Consider the following 22,618-nt stretch of genomic DNA (forward strand, 5'->3'; position numbering starts at 1 on the left):
AACAATAAGTATATTTCATAAGCTTACTGATGTCCACTTTGAGTGAATTTCTTTACAGAAAATAGGATTAATCATAACAACGAACTGTTTTCATATTTATTGTGTTGGGATTTTTTTTCCCCAGAAGCCTGCTCAAAGGTAAATCGTAATTACTCTAGTCTTGACTGGATAAAGTCACAAATCTGCTGACTGGGGCCAACGAAAACTGTGCTCCCTCAGCGACAACCAAGACCTCCAAGCCTTTTCCATTCATTTCTGTTTGATTCCCTGTCAAGTCTCCCTGAATGACTGTTCAAACCCTCCCATGTTTCTCCATTTTTCTATTCCACTCCCACCTGATTAAGTCTCAACAGATGACCCGGAATCTTCACCACTTGAGCCTAGCGGTTTTCAAACTCTTTTAGCCGAGGGGACCTTTGTTCCAAAGCCTCCTTACCATGCAGCGCAAAAGATGGGGCGATGTACACACAGGCTAGCCTGGGAAGGTTTACATCTGTCATCCTGGCCTGACCCCCCTTTTACCCTCTGATGTGTCTTGGTTTGGACAATAAATGTTATAGTTTCACTAACAATGAGAAAATCTTGAAGATGGAAGCTGTTCTGGTTGGGGACTGTTCTCTGCCCCTTTTTCTGCATTTTGGCCCATGCTAATACTTCATTTAATGGCAAAAATTATTTCTTTTTCCTGTGAGACTTCTGACTGTCACTTCTTCATCACTGGAAGATCATCTAGTGATTCTCAGACCCATAGTGTGTGTATATTTTAAATCTGTTTTTAACTGCCCATCCCCAAATAGTTCAATTCAAATCCTCATTTCAGAGCTAGAGAAAATAAATGTGAATAAGATCTATCCTTGCAGAGGTAAAACAAACACAGGGCTGGAATCAAAGTCTCCTCATTCACAGATCATTTCACCCCACGCTGGTTCTCTTCGGAGCCACGTCAGGACGAGATTCTCCTAGGTTTCCCTTCAGAGTGAAGATACAGACAACAGTGGTTGCCTTGGAAACTCTGCCTGGTGAGCTGGTATCACGGGATTTCACTCGTCCTACCCTGTGGCTGACATCCAACCCCGACTAATTTAAGTTCTGGTTGGTTATGTCTTTGCTAAGGGGACACAGTGATAGGGCCGGGGGAGAGAACAGGGGGACAAGCAAAAGTGAAACGACTACAGAAGGAGGTATATTTTTTTCATTGAAAGCAACTCAAGCAGTGACAAAAGAAATCACTAATGTATTTTAATAATTAAGATTCTCAATCAAACGTTGGTGACCAGAGATGCTGTTAAATGCTCACACACCCACGTGTTAATCCTATTCAGGATTCCGTGAGCTGATTCAAGAATATCTTCAAGACGCGCCACCTGCCAGCCACCTACGACTGTCGATGCCCATCAGATTACAGACGCTTGGTATGACTCTCTACCAGCTATTGACAGAGAGAGCTGACAGCTATCAGTTTTCGATTTCAAATCAATGCTTAATTAAAACAACAAAACTTCTGATTGCTTTTACTGGATTAATTAAAGGAGGAGACATATAGACCATTCTAGTTCAGCCTCCTCATTGTACAGTTGAGGCAACCGAGGCTGGGAGATAGGAAGCGAGGACGCGAATTGCTCTGCTAGTTAGAGCACAGCGGGACCCACGCCCTAAGGCGCCAGGCTTCCTAGTCTGGTCCGACCTCACAGCATTATTTGTTTGCCTCAGCTATATTCTATCGAGCAAAATAATTTAATGCACGAGTATAGAAAAATCAATCTTCTGCTTCAGTGAATAGAAGTCTGGTTCAAAATGGAATTGTCTGAATTTACTTAAGATGTTGGAAAATGTTTTAATATGAATAAAATGCTTTCGATGCCTCATCCTATAAAGAAATAACAGTGGCCCTTAATGTTTCCAAATGAATAAATGGTACTGATAGAGGCGAGGATTCCTGGGAAGTCTTGTGCGTCAGACACATGAGCCAGGTGATCAGAAATCTGCTTCCTTGGGAAGGCTGACACCCCTCTTGGCAATTCCAAAGGGAGCTGGCAGACGCAGCATTAAGGTCTCAAAAGCACTGGGGGAGGGGACTTGGTAATGAACCTGAGTCATGGAAACATAAGAAATGACTGAAAGAGAAAACATAATTAACTTCCCAGTGTAAAATGTAAATCTCTTGGGGGAAAGCTTGTGGGCGTGTAGGTGTAGACAATTTCAGAATGAATGCTGAGTAACCCAAGCCCTTGGCACTGGTTGGGGGCTGGCGCGGAAAGCCTTGCCCGTTACTTTAATTAAGGAGCTTGGTTACAAGAGCTGAGATGGATGAACTCCAGGTTGAGGCTCAGGGGCCTACTTCTGGGAAGCGGCTTCTGCAGCGACTCCGATTGCCGCTGTGGATGTGATCAGGCTGGACGCGATGAGTATTTATGTGGTGAAATGCGGCCCCTTGTGGTCTGATTAAGAAAAAAAAAAAACCTCAAAGGCCGGAGAGTAATACTAACCTACTTTACAAGTGTCAAATGAGGCGCTGAAAAAATGACTATGGTGTTCAGAGGCATTAGTAATCGTGACCAAACAGATGAGCCTACGAAAGGGGCGTTTATTCCCTGTCCTCCAAGCAGCGCATCTCCAATGTGAACGTGAGTGTGGATTACCGGGGGTCTTGTTGAATTCGGGCTCTGGTTCACAGCGGGCCTGGTGGGGTCTGGGAGGTGATGCCCGTGCTGTGAGTGGCCAGGGGCTCGCGGGAAGGCCCCTGCCCTCTGGGTGAGCCAGGGCTGCTCCAACACAGCCCTGCACTGTGGACCACAGGCGCCCTGGAGAGCATCCCCAGGGGTTACAACTCCTTCCCACAGCCAGACACTAAGGAACCCAAATAACCACTTTTCTTTTGCCTCTTCAAGCTCAAGGGCCTCTCTCCCCAAGCTCTGAGACATCCTTTACTACCCGCAAAAAGAGTGTCTTGAGAAGGCAAAGGCCCTGACACCTTCCTACCCTATCAAGTACCTTCTCATGAGAGGAAGCAACAATTTCAGGTTACCATAGGGTGGATTTCCACGTTATTAAGAGCTGTGGTTTTCTTTCGTGGCTTTCCTGATGGCTAAAAGCAGCAAGATATCTCCAATGCCATTTATTTCCAAACCTCCTCTTGCATATTTGAATGTGGCTTAGATGTCTACCTGCTTAGCTTCTGTCCCACACTGACTGCACACGTGAGGCCCGTTTGCATCTTGCTCCAAGCGGCAGAGTTGCATCCACACCCCACCCCCAATTCCAAGAATTCATTGTATTTGGTTAGGAAAAAAAAATGATACAAAGTATTTTTAACTGGATGTGGGAGGAGAAAGATGGAATACATAAGACAGTGGAGTGATCACAGGTGGGTAATTACACATGTAAATGAGTTCAACTTGGTATTTTTCCCTTGAATTCCTATTTACATTGGTTAACAATGAATTTTCTAACCCCACACCACCACTGCATTTTGGGGCAGTTTCTTTTTAGTCTTACATGTCAGTTCTGAAATATTAAAAGCAATTCAGAATGCTTGGGTATACAATTTTTTCTCAGACATTTTTCCGTTTATCATCATAACTGTACAAAGTAGACAAGGGATTAAAATTCTTCTCTGATTTAACAAGTATTAATTATCTCCAGCACACAAAGTCTCGTAACACATTGGGCCATGGGGAAAAAGAAAATCCTAGTCCTGCAGGAAAGTTTCCCACAAAATTATTATATGAAATCATATGAGGCAAGAAGAACATTCTGAAGTAATTCAGGAATGGTGAGGTGGGAGAAGTTACTTCTGACTGAGAAATCAGCAAGGGCTTCCTGGAAGAAGTGGCATTCAAGCAGGACCCCGAAGGACAGTAAGAACTCTATATATATAGAAAAAGGGCAGGGGTGAGACACAAGCGTGTTCTGGTTGACAAAAGCTTAGAGTGCCAGATAGGAAAAGTGGGCGATATAGCTGGGAAGCCATCTGGGGCCAGATCAGGAGAACTGGAGTCTCAGATCGAGAGAACTGTATTCCGTGTGCTATGATGTAGTACCGAACGTGAGAAGATTCATTTGACAATGGTGAGTTCATTGGATCGGGGATAGGAATTAAAGCATGAAGACCAACTAAGCAGTAATTCAGGCAAGAAATAATGAAGCCTGAATAAGGACAAATGGTAATGGAGAAATGGGCAGGGAGGGGAAGAAGAGGCTTTGGGAAAGAAGAGAGGGCACCTGACAGTTGACTGGAGGTGGGGCAAGGAATGGCAAAGAGGCTGTCTGACTCTAGGGTTTTGCGACCAGGGCACAAGAAGGAGGACGATGTCACTGAGAACTCAGGAGGCATGGGAAGGGGACGGGGTGTGCAGGGCCTTGAGAAGAAATGGTCAGTTCCCATCAGGGCAAACATGCTGCATGCATCTGGAGGGCATGGGGCTAGGGTGGTGGAGGGATTTGGGTCATTGGGAATTCAGAGCAGGGCCTGGGGAGACAGTTCAGGGCTGTAGGAGTTAGAGACCCAGCACTGGCCACTGAGGTCACGGCAGGGTGGGAAGTATCCAAGAGAGCCTAGAGAGAGAAACAAAGGCAAGGGCAGAAGCAAAGGGAGGCAACAGGAAGGAGAGTGGCCGGAAAGGGCAACAAGGAGGAGGGCAGGTCAGATGCCGCTAAGGACGGAGCACGAGAGCATTTGTTTTTTGGTCTGACAAAAGCTTTCACACAGGGACTTCCCTGGGGGCTCAGTAGTTAAGAATCCGCCTGCCAATGCAGGGGACAAGGGTTCGAGCCCTGGTCTGGGAAGATCCCACATGCCGCAGAGCAACTAAGCCCGTGCACCACAACTACTGAGCCTGCGCTCTAGAGCCCGTGAGCCACAACCACTGAGCTCACGCGCCACAACTACTGAAGCCCGCATGCCTAGAGCCCGTGCTCCGCAACAAGAGAAGCCACCGCAATGAGATGCCTGCACACCACAACGAAGAGTAGCCCCTGCTCACCGCAACTAGAGAAAGCCCGCATGCAGCAACAAAGACCCAATGCAGCCAAAAATAAATAAATAAATAAATTTATTTAAAAAACTTTCACACACACACAACAACAAAGATATAATGAAGCCCGATAGCCATGCAACCATGACTAGTGATCAAGCCATGCCCATGCGATCCCTCCCTCTTGCTGGATAGTTACTTTACCGAAACGTTTTACAGCAAATCCCAGGCCTCGTGGCATCTTGCCCCTGCATATTTCATCATGTGTCACTGACAAATACGGACAACTGAGAAGAGAATTTTAAAGGGGAGGACAATTTTAAATTGTTGGAAGTTTTAGGGCTTTCAGAGACAGTAGCACTTTGAAGGAGCTCCTTGGTGGCTTTCAAAAGAGTGGATTCAGTAATGCCCAGGGTGGAATACCACACGGGGTGGAGTGGGTACAGTTACAGGTAGGATAGCAGGGTCACAGGGAGGATGTTTGTCACCAAGAAGAGACCTGGGCATGCTTGCAGGGTGAGATTCGAGAAACCGGAGTGGACGGAGGCTGACGATGTGAGAAAATAGGTACGTGATGCAGCAATATTCATGCAGTCCATTGAACAATAAATGAGCATCTACCACGTGGCTGCATTCCTTGCAGCACAGGCCAAAAGACAGATAAAATCGCTGCCCTCGTGGAGATAACACTCCAATAGAGAGACAGACATTAAACACACAAACGTAAAATATGATGTTCGGTGTGGTAAGTGCAGTAACATCAATGACACACAGAAGGTGGCTGCGAGGGAGACGTAAGATACGTGGAAAGGTGAGAGCCTGAAACAGGCCAGCCAGCACCTCTGGGCAGAGCAGGGGAGAGGCCGGGAGATACGACAGCCAGAGAATCTCAACGTAGGGACAAAGGAAGGGAAGGCAACTCACATCAAGGGGGCTCAATCAGCTTCAATTATAAGAAAAAAACAAGGGAGAAGCTCATGACTTCTAAACCCTCTGGGCACTAAATTGCTAATACTATAGTAACGGATATAGCTTCCCTTCATGTGTTTTACTGCTAGGAAGCAAGGAGGCACCACAAATGCACCCAGTGTAGAGAAGAAGCAGCGTTGCACAAGAGGAAAGCCCAGGCTCCGTTCACCAGCCGAGCGGGACTTCAGGCACTTTATTTAACTTCTCTGAGCCTCAGTTTCTGCATCTATAAAATGGGAATAAGGATTTCTATGAAAGACGGTTTTGTGAGAATGGGGTGAGACAAGCTAGGTGGAGCTCCGAGCACAGCCCTTGGTACACAGCAAATGATCCCTAAATGCTGCCTAAGAACAGAAAGGCGATCCCTGGGGAGGCAACTGTGACAGTGAAAAGCAGTTGTCTGTCCCCTTCAGGGAAAACTCTTTGATGGCTTCATAAGATTTCTCTTCAAAATGGTCACACACTCTTGTATTTGCTTTGGAAAGTGTTACTCAATGGAACATACATCCTACTTTTGCAAAATTTCTATGATTCTCAAGAAGCCTCCGAAATTACAAGCCTGCAGCTGAGACAAAGGTGACGGCATTAAGAGAACTAAATTATCCTCAAGTCTTCGAACAGCTCCTGGATTCTCATTTCCTTCCTTTGAGTTATTTCTGGTTTCCTTTCAGCTTACATGAGTTGTAAGGTCGAAAGGGCCCTTGAGAAATTACCTTGTCCCCCTCTCCGCCTTAAAATTAAATCGAGGATCTAAAAACCACGGTGGTCATTGTTTAGGGGAAAAAAGTTATCAAGTTAATTAAATTTTGTCAAGCTCGCAGAGGTCAAGAGGGGGCTGATTTGAATGAAATGAGGCCAGTTCTCTTTGAAATCACATTTGGGCCAATAAAACTCCAGACTCCAGAACATCCCTTCCTCAGACCCCCTCACTTCACACTCTCTGCCTCTCAGATTTTATCATCACAAGATTTTAGGCAAGTGTCAACACTCCAAAGAGACTACAGTTATATAGACTGCCCTTGACAGCACTCGGACCATCGTGATCAGAGGCCTGGATAACAAAACACCCTACAGACGGAACCCAGCTCTCATTAAACACAATTAACCATCAGTACCCAGAACATGTCTGGGTTGAAGAGTAAATTATCTTCCCTCAGTTCAAAAGTGATGGCAAACGAACTTTCTCTGCATGTTCCCAGGCAAGCAACTGCCCAGTAATTTATCTTATTCAGGAAGAACAAAAAAATGTGTGCAACATTGACTATATAAAATCTTAAGTCATTTGCTTTCAGGTTTTTTACTTTTTCCTCAGAAGAGGTCAAGACTGTGACTACTGAATCACTGAGGTCTAAAGATACAGCATTTCACTTTAGATTTATTTAATGAAAAGATCTTAGGACTTGGTCTTCTGGGTGTTGAAGAGAGAAGTCATTTTCTCAAACTTCAAGTCAAACAGTATAGAGGGAGGTTCAAAATATACAGTAATGTGCTGGGAAACCAGCTCTTTGGGGGGAAGAAATCCTGACTTTTTTAGCACTTGCAAAGTTCTCTGGTGTAAATATTCCTAACCGTGGCCAATTTGAAGCTACCAAGGATTGAACAACTGGCTCACAAATTCCTGAAATTTTAACCACTGGCTCTCAGCTCCTACACACCCTGGTGTTAGACAAAGAGGTGACTGGCTGAAGATTTCTTTCATGCCTCCTCTCTTATTTGACAAGTAAACTCAATTGTTAAGCCACTAAACAGTGTGAATTTCATACCATAGGATCACTTTTAAACAGGTTTTAAAGTAGATGTTTCCTCCTAGGTAGTCATTAAAAATCAGGTTATAAAGGAATGTTTAATGATGCAGAAATGTTTAAAATATTTTTATTAAAAACAATATGACAAGAACAATTCCAAATTTGCATATAAAACAAGGATATACTCCAAAAAGTGAATAATTATTCTAGTTGTGAGATGGCGTGTGGGTTTTATTTTGTTCTTTGTACTACTGTTCTACTTTTCAAATTTTCTACAATGTTCATGTATTTGTAATTAGAGAAAGAACTAAATCCCATGTATATGTATATATATATGTATATATATATATATATATATATATATACACATATTATATTTTAATATGGTGTTTCAGATTTTTTTCTTTTACATCCATACAATCTTATGGGTAGACTGGCTGGAAGACTAAACCAGATCCACCCTATTTAAACAAGGCTAAATCTTTGTCACTTGTTTTTGGATGCTTTACAGCTTTCAAAGTACCATCATAAGCATTGTCTAATTTATCTGATGCAAGGGAAGCAGGTTATTATACTTCATTTTACAGAAGAGGAAACAGGCTCAAAATGACTAAATGATTTGCCCAAGGTCACATGGCTAATAAAGCAATTAAAGGGGGGACTCCAGCCCAGGATTTCTGCTACCCTGAGATTTCCCTCAAAATCTCATCACATCGCTCATCAGGGGCCCTTCTCTCAAGAAGTTCCTACTGAACACCCAGACCCATCTCTGCAAGGAGGCACTCTCCTGGTTTTGCCCATTTTAAATTCCGGAAGCCTGACTAGAATCACCAGGGAGGACGCACTCCATTCAGGTATCAATCCTACACAAGCAACCCCCAGAGCAAGCGCTTCAGCTTGGAAGTTTATGAACATAACAGGATAGCTTGCTGAGGACAGCAGAACCCACACACTGGGATGAAAACCATGTACAATGTTCTACACACACGCATTTACAACGATCTGTAAACGTCATGTAACAGGCTCCTGATACTAGCCTCCACAGCTACTCCCTAAAGGACTGGGTAGTAACCTTTCACAGAGATGGCCGAAGAAACAACTTCCGGGTAGATCCTATCTGAAGCCTCTTTGTTGAGTCCTGTGCAGTTTGCACTGGAATGTCCACGTCTAGCTTCAGGACTCTTACTCCTGCTCACGGGCAGTGCTTTGCCAGGGCTTAGTAACCAGAAACAACAGCGCACAGCATTATTCAGTGATAAGGAACAGAAACAAGAACTCGTTCCTCAGGTCGTAGGTTTTAGTATGTGGCTATATTAAGGCAAGTTTAAAAAAGAAAAATAGCATTCTGATGAGACATCATGCAAAGCCAGAAAAGCCAGGCCACCAGCCTTCGGGGAACAGGTGGCCTCAGGAGAGGCTGGCCCGGAGTGTGGGAAAGGCCCGTCTCCTCCAAAGTGCCACAGAGCAGCACACAGGGAGGATGAAGCAGTCCCACGTGGACCGCTCGAGTAAGCAGTGTGGGAGCCTCAGAGCTCTCTCTCCCATGGTGATGGCAAGGCCATCCCTTCAGTGACATCACAGGCGGAAGCCAGATACGGACTGCGCCTTACAAGGAGATATATATTTTATAAATATATATTATATATATAAATATATATATTTCCTGGGATTTGCTTTTAGATACTTCAGCAAAGACCACGTGATACGAATGTGTGCGAGCTCTCCACCTACACCCCAGGGACGGGTAGTTAACTTCATCTGAAGGACCCTAACTGGAGATAAATTTCCAGGGGTGGCGAATTTGCAGGGAAACACTAATGAAAGGCCCACACTTGGAGAAGCCACCAAAGGCACTTGGGCTGTTTACTTCCCAAACCACAACAGAGGCTTGGTTAGCACTGTGGATATTAGAAATTACTCTTTATTGGTGAAATGGGTAGTTTTCAAGATGTATGGATTAGCTAGAAATTCTGCCCCAGAATGAACAGGGTAAAAGGAATTAGGGAGCCAAACTGCCTACCTCTTTGGAATGGCCCTGAAAGTGACTGTTGGAGAATTCTGTTACCCGTGCAACCAGAAAGTTAGCAGAATCTCGCTGTTAAAATACCCTCCCATCTGTTCTAAATGAACTTCCATGCAAGTGCCACCAAAGCACCTAAAAGGACAGGCCCCTGGGACTTCCTCAAGCTTACTGAGGCAGGATGACTGTTTTGTTGCCAGCAGATGTTGAGAAGAGACCTGGACGGCTCCCTAATTTCAAATTGTCAGAGGCTGCTGACAGATACATCAAAAAAGAACTCAATAATTGTGAATGATCAACGATCGAGTCAATTTGACTTGGGAACTTTTATATGACGACTTTAAGTCTCCTCAGACATAATCAGGGAAGTTCTCAAACATGCTGAGTACTAACATTATGTGGCCTCATGTCCACTCAAAAGCAGAGACAGCCTGGGGAAACATGGGGTTACCTTGACGGTCCTAAGCTGGACCCTCATACTGCCATGCCCGGTAAATGTGTAGAGTTCATGACACCAGGATTTCTGAGCTCAGGTAAATAACTGTTTTGGAAAAATCAACTGTAAAGCACTTTGTTTTAATCTTTATTTTCTCCCTCATTATAAAAATAACATGTGCTTACTCTAAGTCTTACATTATAGAAAACTGGAAAACGGAAAACTTCCCCAGAACCCCACCCTCAGAAATGATTACTACTCTTTTTGGTAAATATTCTGCCAGGTTTTTTTGGCATATAGTAGTAAATAAACAGGATCAAGTGGAATTCTACCGCCACTAGAATACATGCTATTCTGCTCTTGTGCAAGGTTTTGAATAGTTCTGACAAATAACTCAACTGACCAGTTTCTCCACAGAGCTGTACGCATTAGTTTTCAGAGGAGATTCAACCACACAGTGGGTGGGAAAACTTCTAAGATTTTCTTACCACTCAATATTAAATGTTGTTCAAAGTATTAAAGGTGAAATAAAGTTTAAAAAAAATAAGAAATAAAGAATAATGAATTTGGTACTGAGGAGAAAACCGTTCAGAAAATGATGGCGGTTTATCAAAATAAAAACTACTAAATTTCACTTCCTGGAAGTATCATGACTTTAAAGTTGGAATTTAGGAAACAATCATCTTTTTACCATCAAATACAGCTGGAAAAGTAATTCTACAATTCTTCTCATTTGATCAGTTGATCAGTTCAAGAGAATGTAAAGTACATGACCATTTTGAATTCTTTCAGTTCTAAGTGAAGTAAATTATAACAAGAATTGCTACATATGAAACAACGAAGGACTCCAAAACAGCGAAGGACTCCAGAACGGGAGACTTGGAACAGATTTCAGCTTTTGCAGCTGGTAAAGGGCAATTTTGATTCAACCTCCCAAAGCTTTGTTTGCAATGCTGTCAAAACATCTTCCATCTATTGAATTGAAATAAGAATATTAAAAAAAAATACATGATTAAAATCATACATGGTTAAATATGATTAAAATATTCGTCATTAATACAATTTCTTATCATGTTATGCATTACACACAGATATTAAGTATTTAACAGAATTCCATTTAAATAAGACATAAGTTTATTAACAGTAGTTCTCAACCTCTAATCTGTAGCTTTTTTATACGTTCATCACTATCTTGCCTATCTGTGAGAGGATGTTAACATTCAAAAACAAGGCTATTTTTACCGTGAAATATTGATTTAAGAAGATATATTTCTATTTTAATAGTTTTAGAATATATACTGCTTTGATTTTAGTATGAAATGTCTTCTTTATTATTTTTTTGATATAGCTTTAGCTTAATTTGTAGTTTGGCTCCCCCCCAAAATCAAGTTTACTAACAACTGAAATAAATAAGTAAGAATAAAATAAAATAAGCACTCTCTTCCCATGAAAGTGCTAAGGTCAAAACAGAAAACACATTAAGGATTATTCACGGAGGAGCACTTGATCACTGACTGGAAGCTGTTCATACAGAGATACAAAAAGTGCAGAACAAGATTACCTGCTTCAGAGATTTTTCTATTTCAACTCGGCTTTCAAGGTTAAAAAGCTCTTTATCTTCTGACACAATTTGCTTTTCAGAGGACCCTAGAACATAACTGAAGTATAATAACAGTACAGAGTTAAAACATGAAAAGGGAGTAAATATAAAATTTACATGAATAATATTAAGGGAATTCCCTGGTGGTCCAATGGTTAGGGCTCTGCGCTTCCACTGTAGGGGACACAGGTTCGATCCCTGGTCGGGGAACTATGATCCCACATGCAGCGTAGCACAGCCATAAGTAAGTAAATACAAAAAATAATGATATTAAAACTTGAATATGTATATCAAACTATATATTAGTACCAAGTAAACACATAAAACAACTACTTTTGTTAACAGCAACCTACATAGGAAGCTGAACTACATGAAATCATGTTTTTCTCCGTAACAGCTTTGTCCGAGAGCCCTACATATTTCCCAATATTGTAAGTATTTTGTTATTGGAAATCAACTTGCTCTGTAGTAAGTTGGGTGGCAAAACATTACCACTCATGGTTCAAAATTCTATTTTAAAGTTTTAAAAGATCCTGAAGAAGCCACTGCTTTATATCACTTTTTTTTTTTTTTTTTAATGTAACTTCTCAGGAACGTGTGCATTTTCAAGTTTGACTTTTAGTATATAATTTGTGTAGTCAACTCTTGATTACCTAGATTTGGGCAACTTCAACAGTTATCCTGTAACTTATGTTTTGCTCCACTCTCTGGGGTGATGAGATGCTGTGGTTTAGAAAATACAAAGAACAGAAAAATTGGCCTGGTAATGGAAGGAAAAGAGGCCCAGCTTTGGTAACAAATAAATCTAAACAGTAGGGAAGGAGGTGCTGGTATTTCTCAAAAAAAGAAACTTGATTCTTTTGCATTACTTTAGTAGAAGTCTTTCATTACATGTTAACGACTTCAATATGTCACTTCTTTTGTCAAATAAGAACAGTCTTCTCTTGGAAACCCAAGATTAAATTGATTAAATTTCTGAAAAATGACACAGGGAGGCAAAATTGCAGAAGGCAATTAATATCTTGTTTAGAAAAGAAAAATGAGATGGGGGAAAAAATTAAACGGTATTGAGTAATTTATAACACTGTAAATAAACATTACAGAGGGCATCCACTTCTAAAACAAACCAGGTTCCTTGTCATTAAAATTATGCCCCAAGAGGTATTCAACTGCTCAGGAAAAAACAGCTTCAATACTATGACCCTCTATGGAGAAATCTTCCACACATTTTCTTTTATACAGATATGCATCACTTTTTTTTTTTTTTTTGCGGTACTCGGGCCTCTCACTGTCGTGGCCTACTCCCGTTTTGGAGCACAGGCTCCGGACACGCAGGCTCAGCGGCCATGGCTCACGGGCCTAGCCGCTCCATGGCATATGGGATCTTCCCGGACCGGGGCACGAACCCACGTCCCCTGCATCGGCAGGCGGACTCTCAACCACTGCGCCACCAGGGAAGCCCCGATATGCATCACTTTTAAAGTTTCGTACCAACCGTACTTCACGTTGTTTATACCTGTACTCTCCCCCACATAATTTTCACAAATCTTAGTAAAGTTCTCATGGAGATTAAGGGAGCAGTTGTTTGGGCCTGGGTCTTCTATTTAACACCAAAACAGATCTGATCCCTCTCTAGGCAGGCCTACATGCTTTACATCAATGAGCAGTGCTTGCTATACTATTCTCTTGTGTAAGGAATATAAAAAGTTTGCAGATTTTATAATTTTGACCTAAACCTGTCTAGTTTCAAAGAAGGTGGCAAAACTGCAGTCATCAAAGAATAATTAAATGAAAAATTGTAATTATAAGAAGAAGAATACTGTTTTAAATTCTTTAAAGAGAAACTCTAAGAAATTCAACCGGAGTGACGAAATACCTCCAGTAATGAAAGTGTAGGCATTGTTTTTTTCTTCTTAAATTGTTCTTCTTTCCTGATACTTAAGGTTTCCTAGGCGTCTTTAAAATCTTAAGGGTTACATCTTTTCCAGGATAAGTGAAAATACACTGGGGTCAACTGATTGTTTCCTGTTTTAAAAAGGCTAGTGAATTAGAGGGCCATTAAGATATCTGTCATCAGACCCTAATTCACCTAGTCTCCTCACGCTTTTTAGAAGTCTTGAAAAATGAAGGTACTTTCTTGCATCTCTCAAAACAAGCAGACAATTATTTACCACCCTCAAGGAAATAGTTGGACTTTGTATTTCTACTTTTCCAGAACACCAAAGGGACTTCTTTCCTGACCATTTCTGTCCTATTTCTTTATGATATTCTAGGAGACTAAAAACTAGAGGGAAAAACAAAATGGACAAAATATATTGATCCACACAAAGGCTTTTAAAAAAAAATCCTATTAAACTAAATTCGATTGCTAAGAAAAACAACATATTTTTACTCTGAAAAATGTGCTCAGTGTTTTCTCCTACAATTTAGAATGACAGATTTTTCCAATAGCAAATAAATCGGGTCCAAACAAAAAATCACTAGCGGGGCTTCCCTGGTGGCGCAGTGGTTGAGAGTCCGCCTGCTGATGCAGGGGACACGGGTTCGTGCCCCGGTCCGGGAAGATCCCACATGCCACGGAGCGGCTGGGCCCGTGAGCCATGGCCGCTGAGCCTGCACATCCAGACCCTGTGCTCCGCAACAGGAGAGGCCACAACGGTGAGAGGCCCGCGTACCGCAAAAAAAAAAAAAAAAAAAAAAAAATCACTAGCTTTACTGTCAGAAGTTACTTAAAAATATATTTTAACCAGTGTTGATTTAGTTTCGATGTTTTCATACCAATTTCTCTGGAAGCAAGTTTCTGAGAATTCATTTATGAGCTATTCATTTATACATCAAACTTACCTTTCAATGGCTTCAACACTGAGACAGAACAAGTCCCTCTTGTAGTCTAGATTCTTGGGTGTACACCTGTATATGTAGCCGAGGTTGAGTGAACACCCTGCGCAGTACAAAGTCTCCAGGATGCTGCAACGAGAAATGCCACTGCTTTAGCAACTGGTCATAACAAAAATCCCACTGTTGAGATCCATGAACACCTAAACATTGAAGTTGCTAAGTATGTTATTCTGACCCTACTAAGTCATATGTACAAAAAAAGGAAAAAAATGATAGTAAGAAGCTTACATCAGAAATGTAGACAGTCGCCTCCAGGCGGCATTGCCTTAAGTATCCAGTGACAAAGGGCATGTACAAAAGTGACAAGAAGAGGGTGTACTAAGGTAGTGTTTTCCTAGAATGCAAATGCCTCAGTTCAGTATTAAGAGAAATTAACTAAAATTTTGAAATAAGACAAAAAGATTCTACATGTCCTTTTAATGTTATACTGTCCACCAAGGATCATTAACATTCCGCGGAAGGGATAGGCAAATTTTTTTCTGTAATGATCCAGAGAACAAATATTTTAGGCTCTCAGGCCATACGGTGTCTGTTGCAACTACTTGCCTCTACCACTGTTAGCACAGAAGCTGCCACAGATAATACATAACTGATCTGTGTTCCAATAACAATGTATTTACAAAAACAGGTGCTTGGGGCTTCCCTGGAGGTCCAGTGGTTGAGACTTTGCCTTCCAGTGCAGGGGGTGCGGGTTTGATCCCTGGTGGGGGAACTAAGATCCCACATGCCTCGGGGCCAGAAAACCAAAACATAAAACAGAAGCAATATTGTAACAAATTCAACAAGGACTTTAAAAATGGTCCACATCAAAAAAAAAATCTTAAAAATAAAAACAAACAAACCGGTGCTTGGCCCATGGGCCACAGTTTGGCATAAAGGATGGGTTCAGGTGATACAAGTAAACAGGACTTAGAAACACTGGTTCAGAGTGAGAGTCAACTCCCTTTTCAATTCTCTAACAATCCTGATTATATATAAAGAGAAGAAAGTCTCAGTCTGGTGCTAGAATGTCTTTAACCTGCATCTCACAGTTGGAAATCTTTTAACAGTAGGAGAACAGACCTCAGGCTCAGAACCAGCCAGGCAATACTATCTCAGCTAGAATTTAATAACATGTGTTTTCAGTGTAATTATCTTCACAGCTACTTTCCAGTTACAACAAATGACACATTTATGGCAGTAACATAAAGATTCCTTTTTAAATAAATGTAAATAAAAATTAGGAGTCAATTTAATGAAAAATATTAAGTACATGATAGCACAGCTGTTACACGGATATGGCAAAAATGGTAAAGCTGACGTCAAAATGACTAGAGCTGGGAAGTAGAGTACACTCTGCAGGAAACAAAGAGAAATAACAAAGCATCATCCCCGCCCTTACTAATTAGTCCTGCGTCCTGAGTGAAGCTGTAACCTCCTCAGGCCTTGCTTTCTTCATCTACAAAGTAAGAAACGATCTAAGGCTGGGTTTTCCAAATTTTAATCACCAGCATGCCAACAGTACAATTTTTGTTATATCCACATACTACCTGTCCTATTGTGAATTTAATTCTCCTTAAATAGAGTCATTTTTTAAATTAAAATAAACTTCATTTGAATGGGACAATCTAACGTTACTAAAATTAAAAGCCAACATTTTAAAATAAAAATACATATGATCATTAATTTCTGTTTAACTGTTTGTGTACCACTTATTCATATACACCAGTACGACACGTTTCGGGCAACCATACTAGAAGGCAGAGCTTCCCATTCAGTTTGCTGAGGACGCCACTTGCAGCAGATGCGTAGCAGGTATAGCAAGATTCTGACCACTTCAACCACTGGAGTGGCAGCACAGGGCCTGCCAGTGCTGGAGGCCCCATGCTGCTGTTTCTCCAGCCCTGTCTGTTTACCTCAATAGGCCGTATACGTGTGTATGCATGACGTTAGCATTTTCTATGGGTACCATGACGTGAAAAAGGTAGGGAGCATTCATCTAAAGCATCCTTTGGCTTGGAGATTCCATGATACAGATATTTTCCTTTTCTATTTTTATTTTCGATTATCTTCACAACAAGCGCCAACACCCAAAAAGCGAGTGTCAGAGTGTGCCCCGAGAGGTTTAGAAACTCTTCCATCTCATGTCTAAAGGAGACCACCAGCACTCAAGAATTGGTATATTAGAATGACTGATTTTATACTGATTACCATGAAAAAAGTTTTATCCCAAATCTTACTGCTGATGGTCTCCTTAAAGACTTTTATTTGAAAAATAAACATTTTCTCTAATGTACATATTCACATAGATATAGCCTTACTCACCAACCATTTTCATTTTTACGTTTGGATAGTATCTGTTCCTTATCCACAGAAACATTACAGGAAACACCTAGAAAGAAGAAAGTAACAATAATTTATCAATGCAGTTTGTTACAATACACATGCAGACATTGAGAGAACTTCTAATTCAACTTTTATTTTAGAACCCAGAAGGCCAGAAAAAAACAAAGGCTTGGGCTTCCCTGGTGGCGTAGTGGTTGGGAGTCCACCTGCCGATGCAGGGGACGCGGGTTCGTGCCCCAGTCCGGGAAGATCCCACATTCCGTGGAGCGGCTGGGCCCGTGGGCCATGGCTGCTGGGCCTGCGCGTCCGGAGCCTGTGCTCCGCAACGGGAGAGGCCACAGCGGTGAGGCCCATGTACCGCAAAAAAAAATAATAATAAAAAAATAAAATAAAAAATAAAATAAAAATAAAGGCTCAAAAGTCACACACACGGGGTAGTTTAAAACTAAATGTACAGGGTCTTCTGGAAAAAAGATAGCAGAATAAGAGTTATTTCCTTCCATTCCCAGAAAACACTGAAATTAACAAAGTGAATAAAATTAGGAAGAAAAAATTCAACTGACAGTAAAATTTGGGACAATTATAACCTCAAATCACGGATTATCAAGAATACCCGCCAGACACAGTAAAACTGGGATCAACCCAAGGAATAGGATAAAAGCCTGTGCGTACATCTCCAGATCTCACACGCAGAGCTTGTTTCTCTAGAAGTAACTGAGAGGGTCCTCAGGAGCTCAGCCAAAAACCTTTTAGACCACAACCTGGACAGGGGTCACAGCTAAACCCTAGAAGCAGCAGGAAACATTCCCGTTTCCCAAGTTCAGAACACTAAAGGCGGGGAATCGGGAGCAGAGGGACATGAAGAAAGGACATCAGACCTACAATGGCCAGAACAGACTCTTGATTTCACCTCCTCTACAAGTCTACCTTAACTCAGTAAATTCCACTTCCATCTACCCATCGCTCAAATCAGAAACCGGCATCACCCCTGATTCACTGTCTCCTTACACTTCTCCGCGCACTGACACTCCACAGATAAATCCCGTCAATTCTACCTCACAACCCTCACTCCAGCCCCCAAACCACCTCCACCTCCTCTGCCTGGACGGCTGCACTAGCTCCTCACTGACCTGCCCACTTCCATGCTTATTCTTCTCTTCAGTGCATCCTCCAAAGAAAAGACTGGGTCATATCACTCTCCTGCTTAAACAACAACTCATGCACTAGAATAGATTCTCATTCCATAGAACAGCCTACAAGGCCCTAAATTTTCTGGCCCCTTCCTTCCTCCCTAAATCTTATCTTTAATCTACCATTCGGCCTCGCTAGCCTCAAGGCCTTTGCACTAGCTGCTCCCTGTGCCTGGAAAAAGCAAAGAGCATGACACCAGAACTGAACATGCAGCCAAGTTGACATTCCTGTATAAAGACAACAGAAAGACATTTTCAAGCACCCAAACTCGAAGTTTTCTTGGGGATGGGGAAACCACTGGTGAAGATTAACCAAATAAACAACACAGGAATGAGAAAGCTATTAATAAGCCTTCTCATTATTAATAAGAGTCCTGGACTTGAGAAATAAGTTCACAGAAACATTGTATTAAAGCTAAATGACGATGCTATGGCTACGGAACAGTATGTAAATGTTATAAACCTTGACAAGGTAAAAACAATTAAACTAACTCTAATTGGAGCGGGGAGGGGAATGGAAATTAATCCAACGTTCATTTTCTAATCTTTCACTGGGAGGAAGGGGGGGGAGAGTGTTAAATCAATTTGTCTAAAGCTGATAAAAAAGGATATTTATATATACTTTTTAAATTTTAAAAACTACTGGTACAGACAAACTAAATAACAGAATAGTGTTTTCATAGATAAAACAAAAGCGCCCACGTGATAAAGGAGAGAAAAGACGTAAAAACAGAAAGGATGGTAAAGATTTAGCACCAAACATATCAATATTATTTCTTAAAAATAAATGTCAATGACATTTATGTAAATGACATAAACTCACCTACTAAAAGGAAGAGCTTCTCCTACTGTATCTACATCAACCCAAATACATACATGTTGTTCTAATGGTGGCAACACTGGGAAAAAACCCAGACCTCTGTCAACAGGGGCAGACTGGGCGGATGAACAGCATCTCCATCAAAGATACCACTTACGTGGCACTTCCTATGTCTTCTGAGCACATGACACCCATCAACTCACTTAATCCTCCTATCACTCCATTAAGTATTATCCCCATTTATACAGAGGAAAAAACTGAGGCACAGAGAGACTAAGTAGCTTGCCCAAAAAGACACAGCTAGTAAGTGGCAGGCCAGGATTCAAACCCATGCAGTTGAGGGCTGTCATCTATACTGCCTCTCAGCGGGGGTACAACAAGCAGCTATTAAAAACGTGAAGTATATCTATATACACTAATAAGGAAAAATACTCAGAATATACGTGCAGAATAAAAAAGTAAGGATGCTTAACAGTATAAATAATATAATCTCAAGTATGTTTTGAAAAATTTACCTCTTTAGGGAATTCCAAAAAATTTACATATTTAAACACGCTCATACATGCATGGAGAGTATCTGGAAGTATAAATGAGAATAAAGTATGTTGAACTGTGGGGACATGAGAGTGTCAGCATTGGGGGATAAGTCCTTTTCCATTTATTTTAATAGCTGCAAAGGGTTAATCTCAATGAATTGTATGGGAAATGTATGTTCTTAGGCTTTTGTTTAACAACTGAAAGGGACTCAGCAATTATCGTTAATTGCATCCTTAAGGAAAAGAGGTTCCAAAAAGTTTCAGGTTAACAGGTGGACACTGCTGTCCTCCTTTCTTCCCAATATATCCCAGGAAGGAAAACATTCCACAAATGTCAACGAATCAGTGGTGAATTTCTGCCATAAAATATTTACAGAATTCAAACAGAGCATAAATTTCATCTTGAAAACCACAAGTCCAAAAAGAACATACATTTTTACACCAACTCAGAAAAAATATGTGAACCACTCCCCTATACAAATACTATGAAAACAACAAAACCAGGAAACGTTGGGGAAACATAAAGGTTTCAAAAGATACTGGCTCTACCAGTTATCTGTATGTTTACTACATCCTCCTTCCTCTGCAATTTTGATAGGATTGTTGGTGCTTTTATTGCAAGTCTCCTTTAATTTTTTTGATACCATTATGTTCTGTCAACTCTACGGTTGTTAACACTTCAGACGGTAAAGGTGTCCGCTGATACAACTATGAAGACTTGAGAAATCAACCCTGACATCCCCCGAAGGAAGCAGGCAGCTGAAAAGCTTAATGTCCTAAACCATTAACAATACTATTTACTGATTAACAGCCCGCTAATTTCTATGAGGAGTAACACAGAATATCTACACCCTAAATGCTTACAACCTAGTTGGTCATTTTTTTCTAAGTAATGCTCACGACGACACTGATTCATCCACTGCTCTTCCGGGATGGGGGAACCTCAGAAAAGAACCTGTCACTCGTGAGTCCAAGGTGCAGGGATGACTCTCCTCCTCCCCTTTTTCTGGGACAGCTCACCATCTCAGATTTTTCTGCTTGTAAAGACCCTGGGAGGGTCTTCCCTGGTGGCGCAGCGGTTAAGAATCTGCCTGCCAATGCAGGGGACTCGGGTTCGAGCCCTTGTCCGGGAAGATCCCACGTGCCGCGGAGCAACTAAGCCTGTGTGCCACAACTACTGAGCCTGCGCTCTGGAGCCCACAAGCCACAACTACTAACCCATATGCCACAATTACTGAAGACCGCGCACCTACAGCCCGTGCTCCGCAACGAGAAGCCACTGCAATGAGAAGCCCGCGCACCGCAACGAAGAGTAGCCCCCGCTCGCCCCAACTAGAGAAAGCCCACGTGCAGCAACGAAAAACCCAACGCGGCCAAAAATAAATAAATAAATTTATTAAAAATAAATAAATAAAAATAAAGACCCTGGGAGGCCCCGAAACACCTCCGCCTCCTCCGGGGCCGCCCAGGTGCGGCACACCCGGGAAGAAGGCGGTCCTAAGTCCTAAGCCCCCCCGCCCGAACTGACAGCGCAGCAGGATGCAGTTGGTGTCTTCCTGGCTCGTCACCCAGCTCAGCGAGTCGCCCAGCGGCCGCCGGCAACCAGAGCACAGAAACACCAGAGGCCTGTCCTCCTCCTCCGTCGGCTCCGCAGCCTCCTCGCGCCGCGTCCTTTCCGTGCTGGCCTCCGACGCGTCCCCGCTCACGCAGCTCCACATGCTCGCCCACTTCTGCAGCAGCTGGTGGCGGCTCGAGTCTTCTGAGAGCCGCTTGCCTAAGAGCGAGGAGTTGCTCCACTTGCCCTTGTCGCCACACGCACAGCTAGTAGAGGAGCATCTTTTGCAACAAGCCTGAGACCAAGGACCCGCCATTAGCTACAAATTGCCTGCGCCGCGGAGAGTCACGGGAAAAACGCCGTTGCGCATGCGCGAGGCGGGGCGAGGCGGTGCAGGGTGAGGGAGGAGGGGCGGCAGGCAGCCCGGGAGCGCGCTTGCTCGCGGTGGAGCGGGGCCTGGCGGGGGAGTCACTGCGCCTGCGTCGCGCTTTCCAGCCTTAGGAAATTGAGGCTGCGCGAGATCCGTTCGCTAGGCTGCCTGGGGAGAGAGTGCAGCCTCTTACATAGGAGGGGAAGCGTCTTTGAAAAAGTTAGTCCCACCGAACTACATTACCAGCCCCTCACGGAGACCTTGGCAATGGTTACGAAAGAGAATATGCCGCCTATACACCACTCAGAGATAGAGGAGTTGGGGCGCAGTCCTGCTTTCTCCGGCCTCCTCCATGTTTCTGTGGCTACAGCCCCTCAAATTTAGCGTGCCGGAGAGTCACCTGGGAGCTGGATGGGACACAGATTTCTGAGCCCCACTTTGGACTGAAAAAACAATGCACGACTTAAAAGTTGAGAATTATGTTTTATGTGGTGGACTTGCTGAGGATTTCAGTCCAGGAGGCAGCCTGTCAGATAGTTGGGAGGGACTGCTCCAAAGAGGTAAGGAAGGAGCCAGGATACATAGGAGATTTTGGAAAAACAAACAAATCAACAACAACAACAGGTAGTTGGAACATCAGATGATGTTGTCTTTTTTAATTTATTTATTTATTTATTATTTATTTTGGCTGTGCCGGGTCTTAGTTGCAGCACGCGGCACGTGGGATCTTTAGTTGTGGCCTGAGACTGACCTTCATCGTTGCGGCTTTAGTTGTGGCATACGGACTCTTAAGTTGCGGCATGCGAACACTTCGTTGCGGCATGCATGTGGGATCTGGTTCCCTCACCAGGGATCAAACCCGGGCCCCCTGCCCTGGGAGCGTGGAGTCTTACACACTGGACCACGAGGGAAGTCCCAAATGATCACTGTTAATTAAAGAAAACCAGACAACTCAAGTTAATGAAGTTAGCGCTTTTTTGTATATGGGAAGATGCAAGAGTCTGGGCTCATTGAAATCAGGGCTGCTACAGTGGCTGATGGCTTGATAGCCAAAACATCCTTTGTTTACTCATATGGCAGGCACCATTCTTCGTCCACACCCCCTTCACAGATTCTCCATCTATAGGTCAGGGTGGGCCTGAGAATTTGCTTAACAGGCTCCTGGGTGATGCAGATGCTGT

At 42.7% G+C, this 22,618-nt stretch overlaps 1 protein-coding gene across 1 annotated transcript; it reads right to left on the minus strand.

Annotated features, from left to right (window-relative positions):
• Positions 1–11,034: 11,034 nt before the first annotated feature.
• MIS18A (MIS18 kinetochore protein A) lies at positions 11,035–21,383 on the minus strand. The gene is made up of 5 exons (XM_065877023.1): positions 21,041–21,383; positions 16,946–17,012; positions 14,588–14,710; positions 11,705–11,801; positions 11,035–11,115 (listed from the first exon to the last, which is right to left on the minus strand). Exons 1-5 carry the CDS (start codon positions 21,381–21,383, stop codon positions 11,035–11,037), a joined length of 711 nt encoding a protein of 236 aa, XP_065733095.1.
• Positions 21,384–22,618: the final 1,235 nt, after the last annotated feature.

This window comes from Phocoena phocoena, chromosome 4, assembly GCF_963924675.1.
Source record: "Phocoena phocoena chromosome 4, mPhoPho1.1, whole genome shotgun sequence".
Taxonomy (NCBI): Eukaryota; Metazoa; Chordata; class Mammalia; order Artiodactyla; family Phocoenidae; genus Phocoena; species Phocoena phocoena.

Excerpts from the sequence above, each read along its gene's own strand:
- MIS18A (XM_065877023.1), bottom strand. The coding sequence starts at position 21,383 with ATGGCGGGTCCTTGGTCTCAGGCTTGTTGCAAAAGATGCTCCTCTACT. Across the intron at positions 17,013-21,040 it reads CAACTGCATCCTGCTGCGCT|GTGTTTCCTGTAATGTTTCT; the intron begins GTCAGTTCGGGC and ends TCTTCTTTCTAG. Across the intron at positions 14,711-16,945 it reads CGTAAAAATGAAAATGGTTG|CATCCTGGAGACTTTGTACT; the intron begins GTGAGTAAGGCT and ends TTCTCGTTGCAG.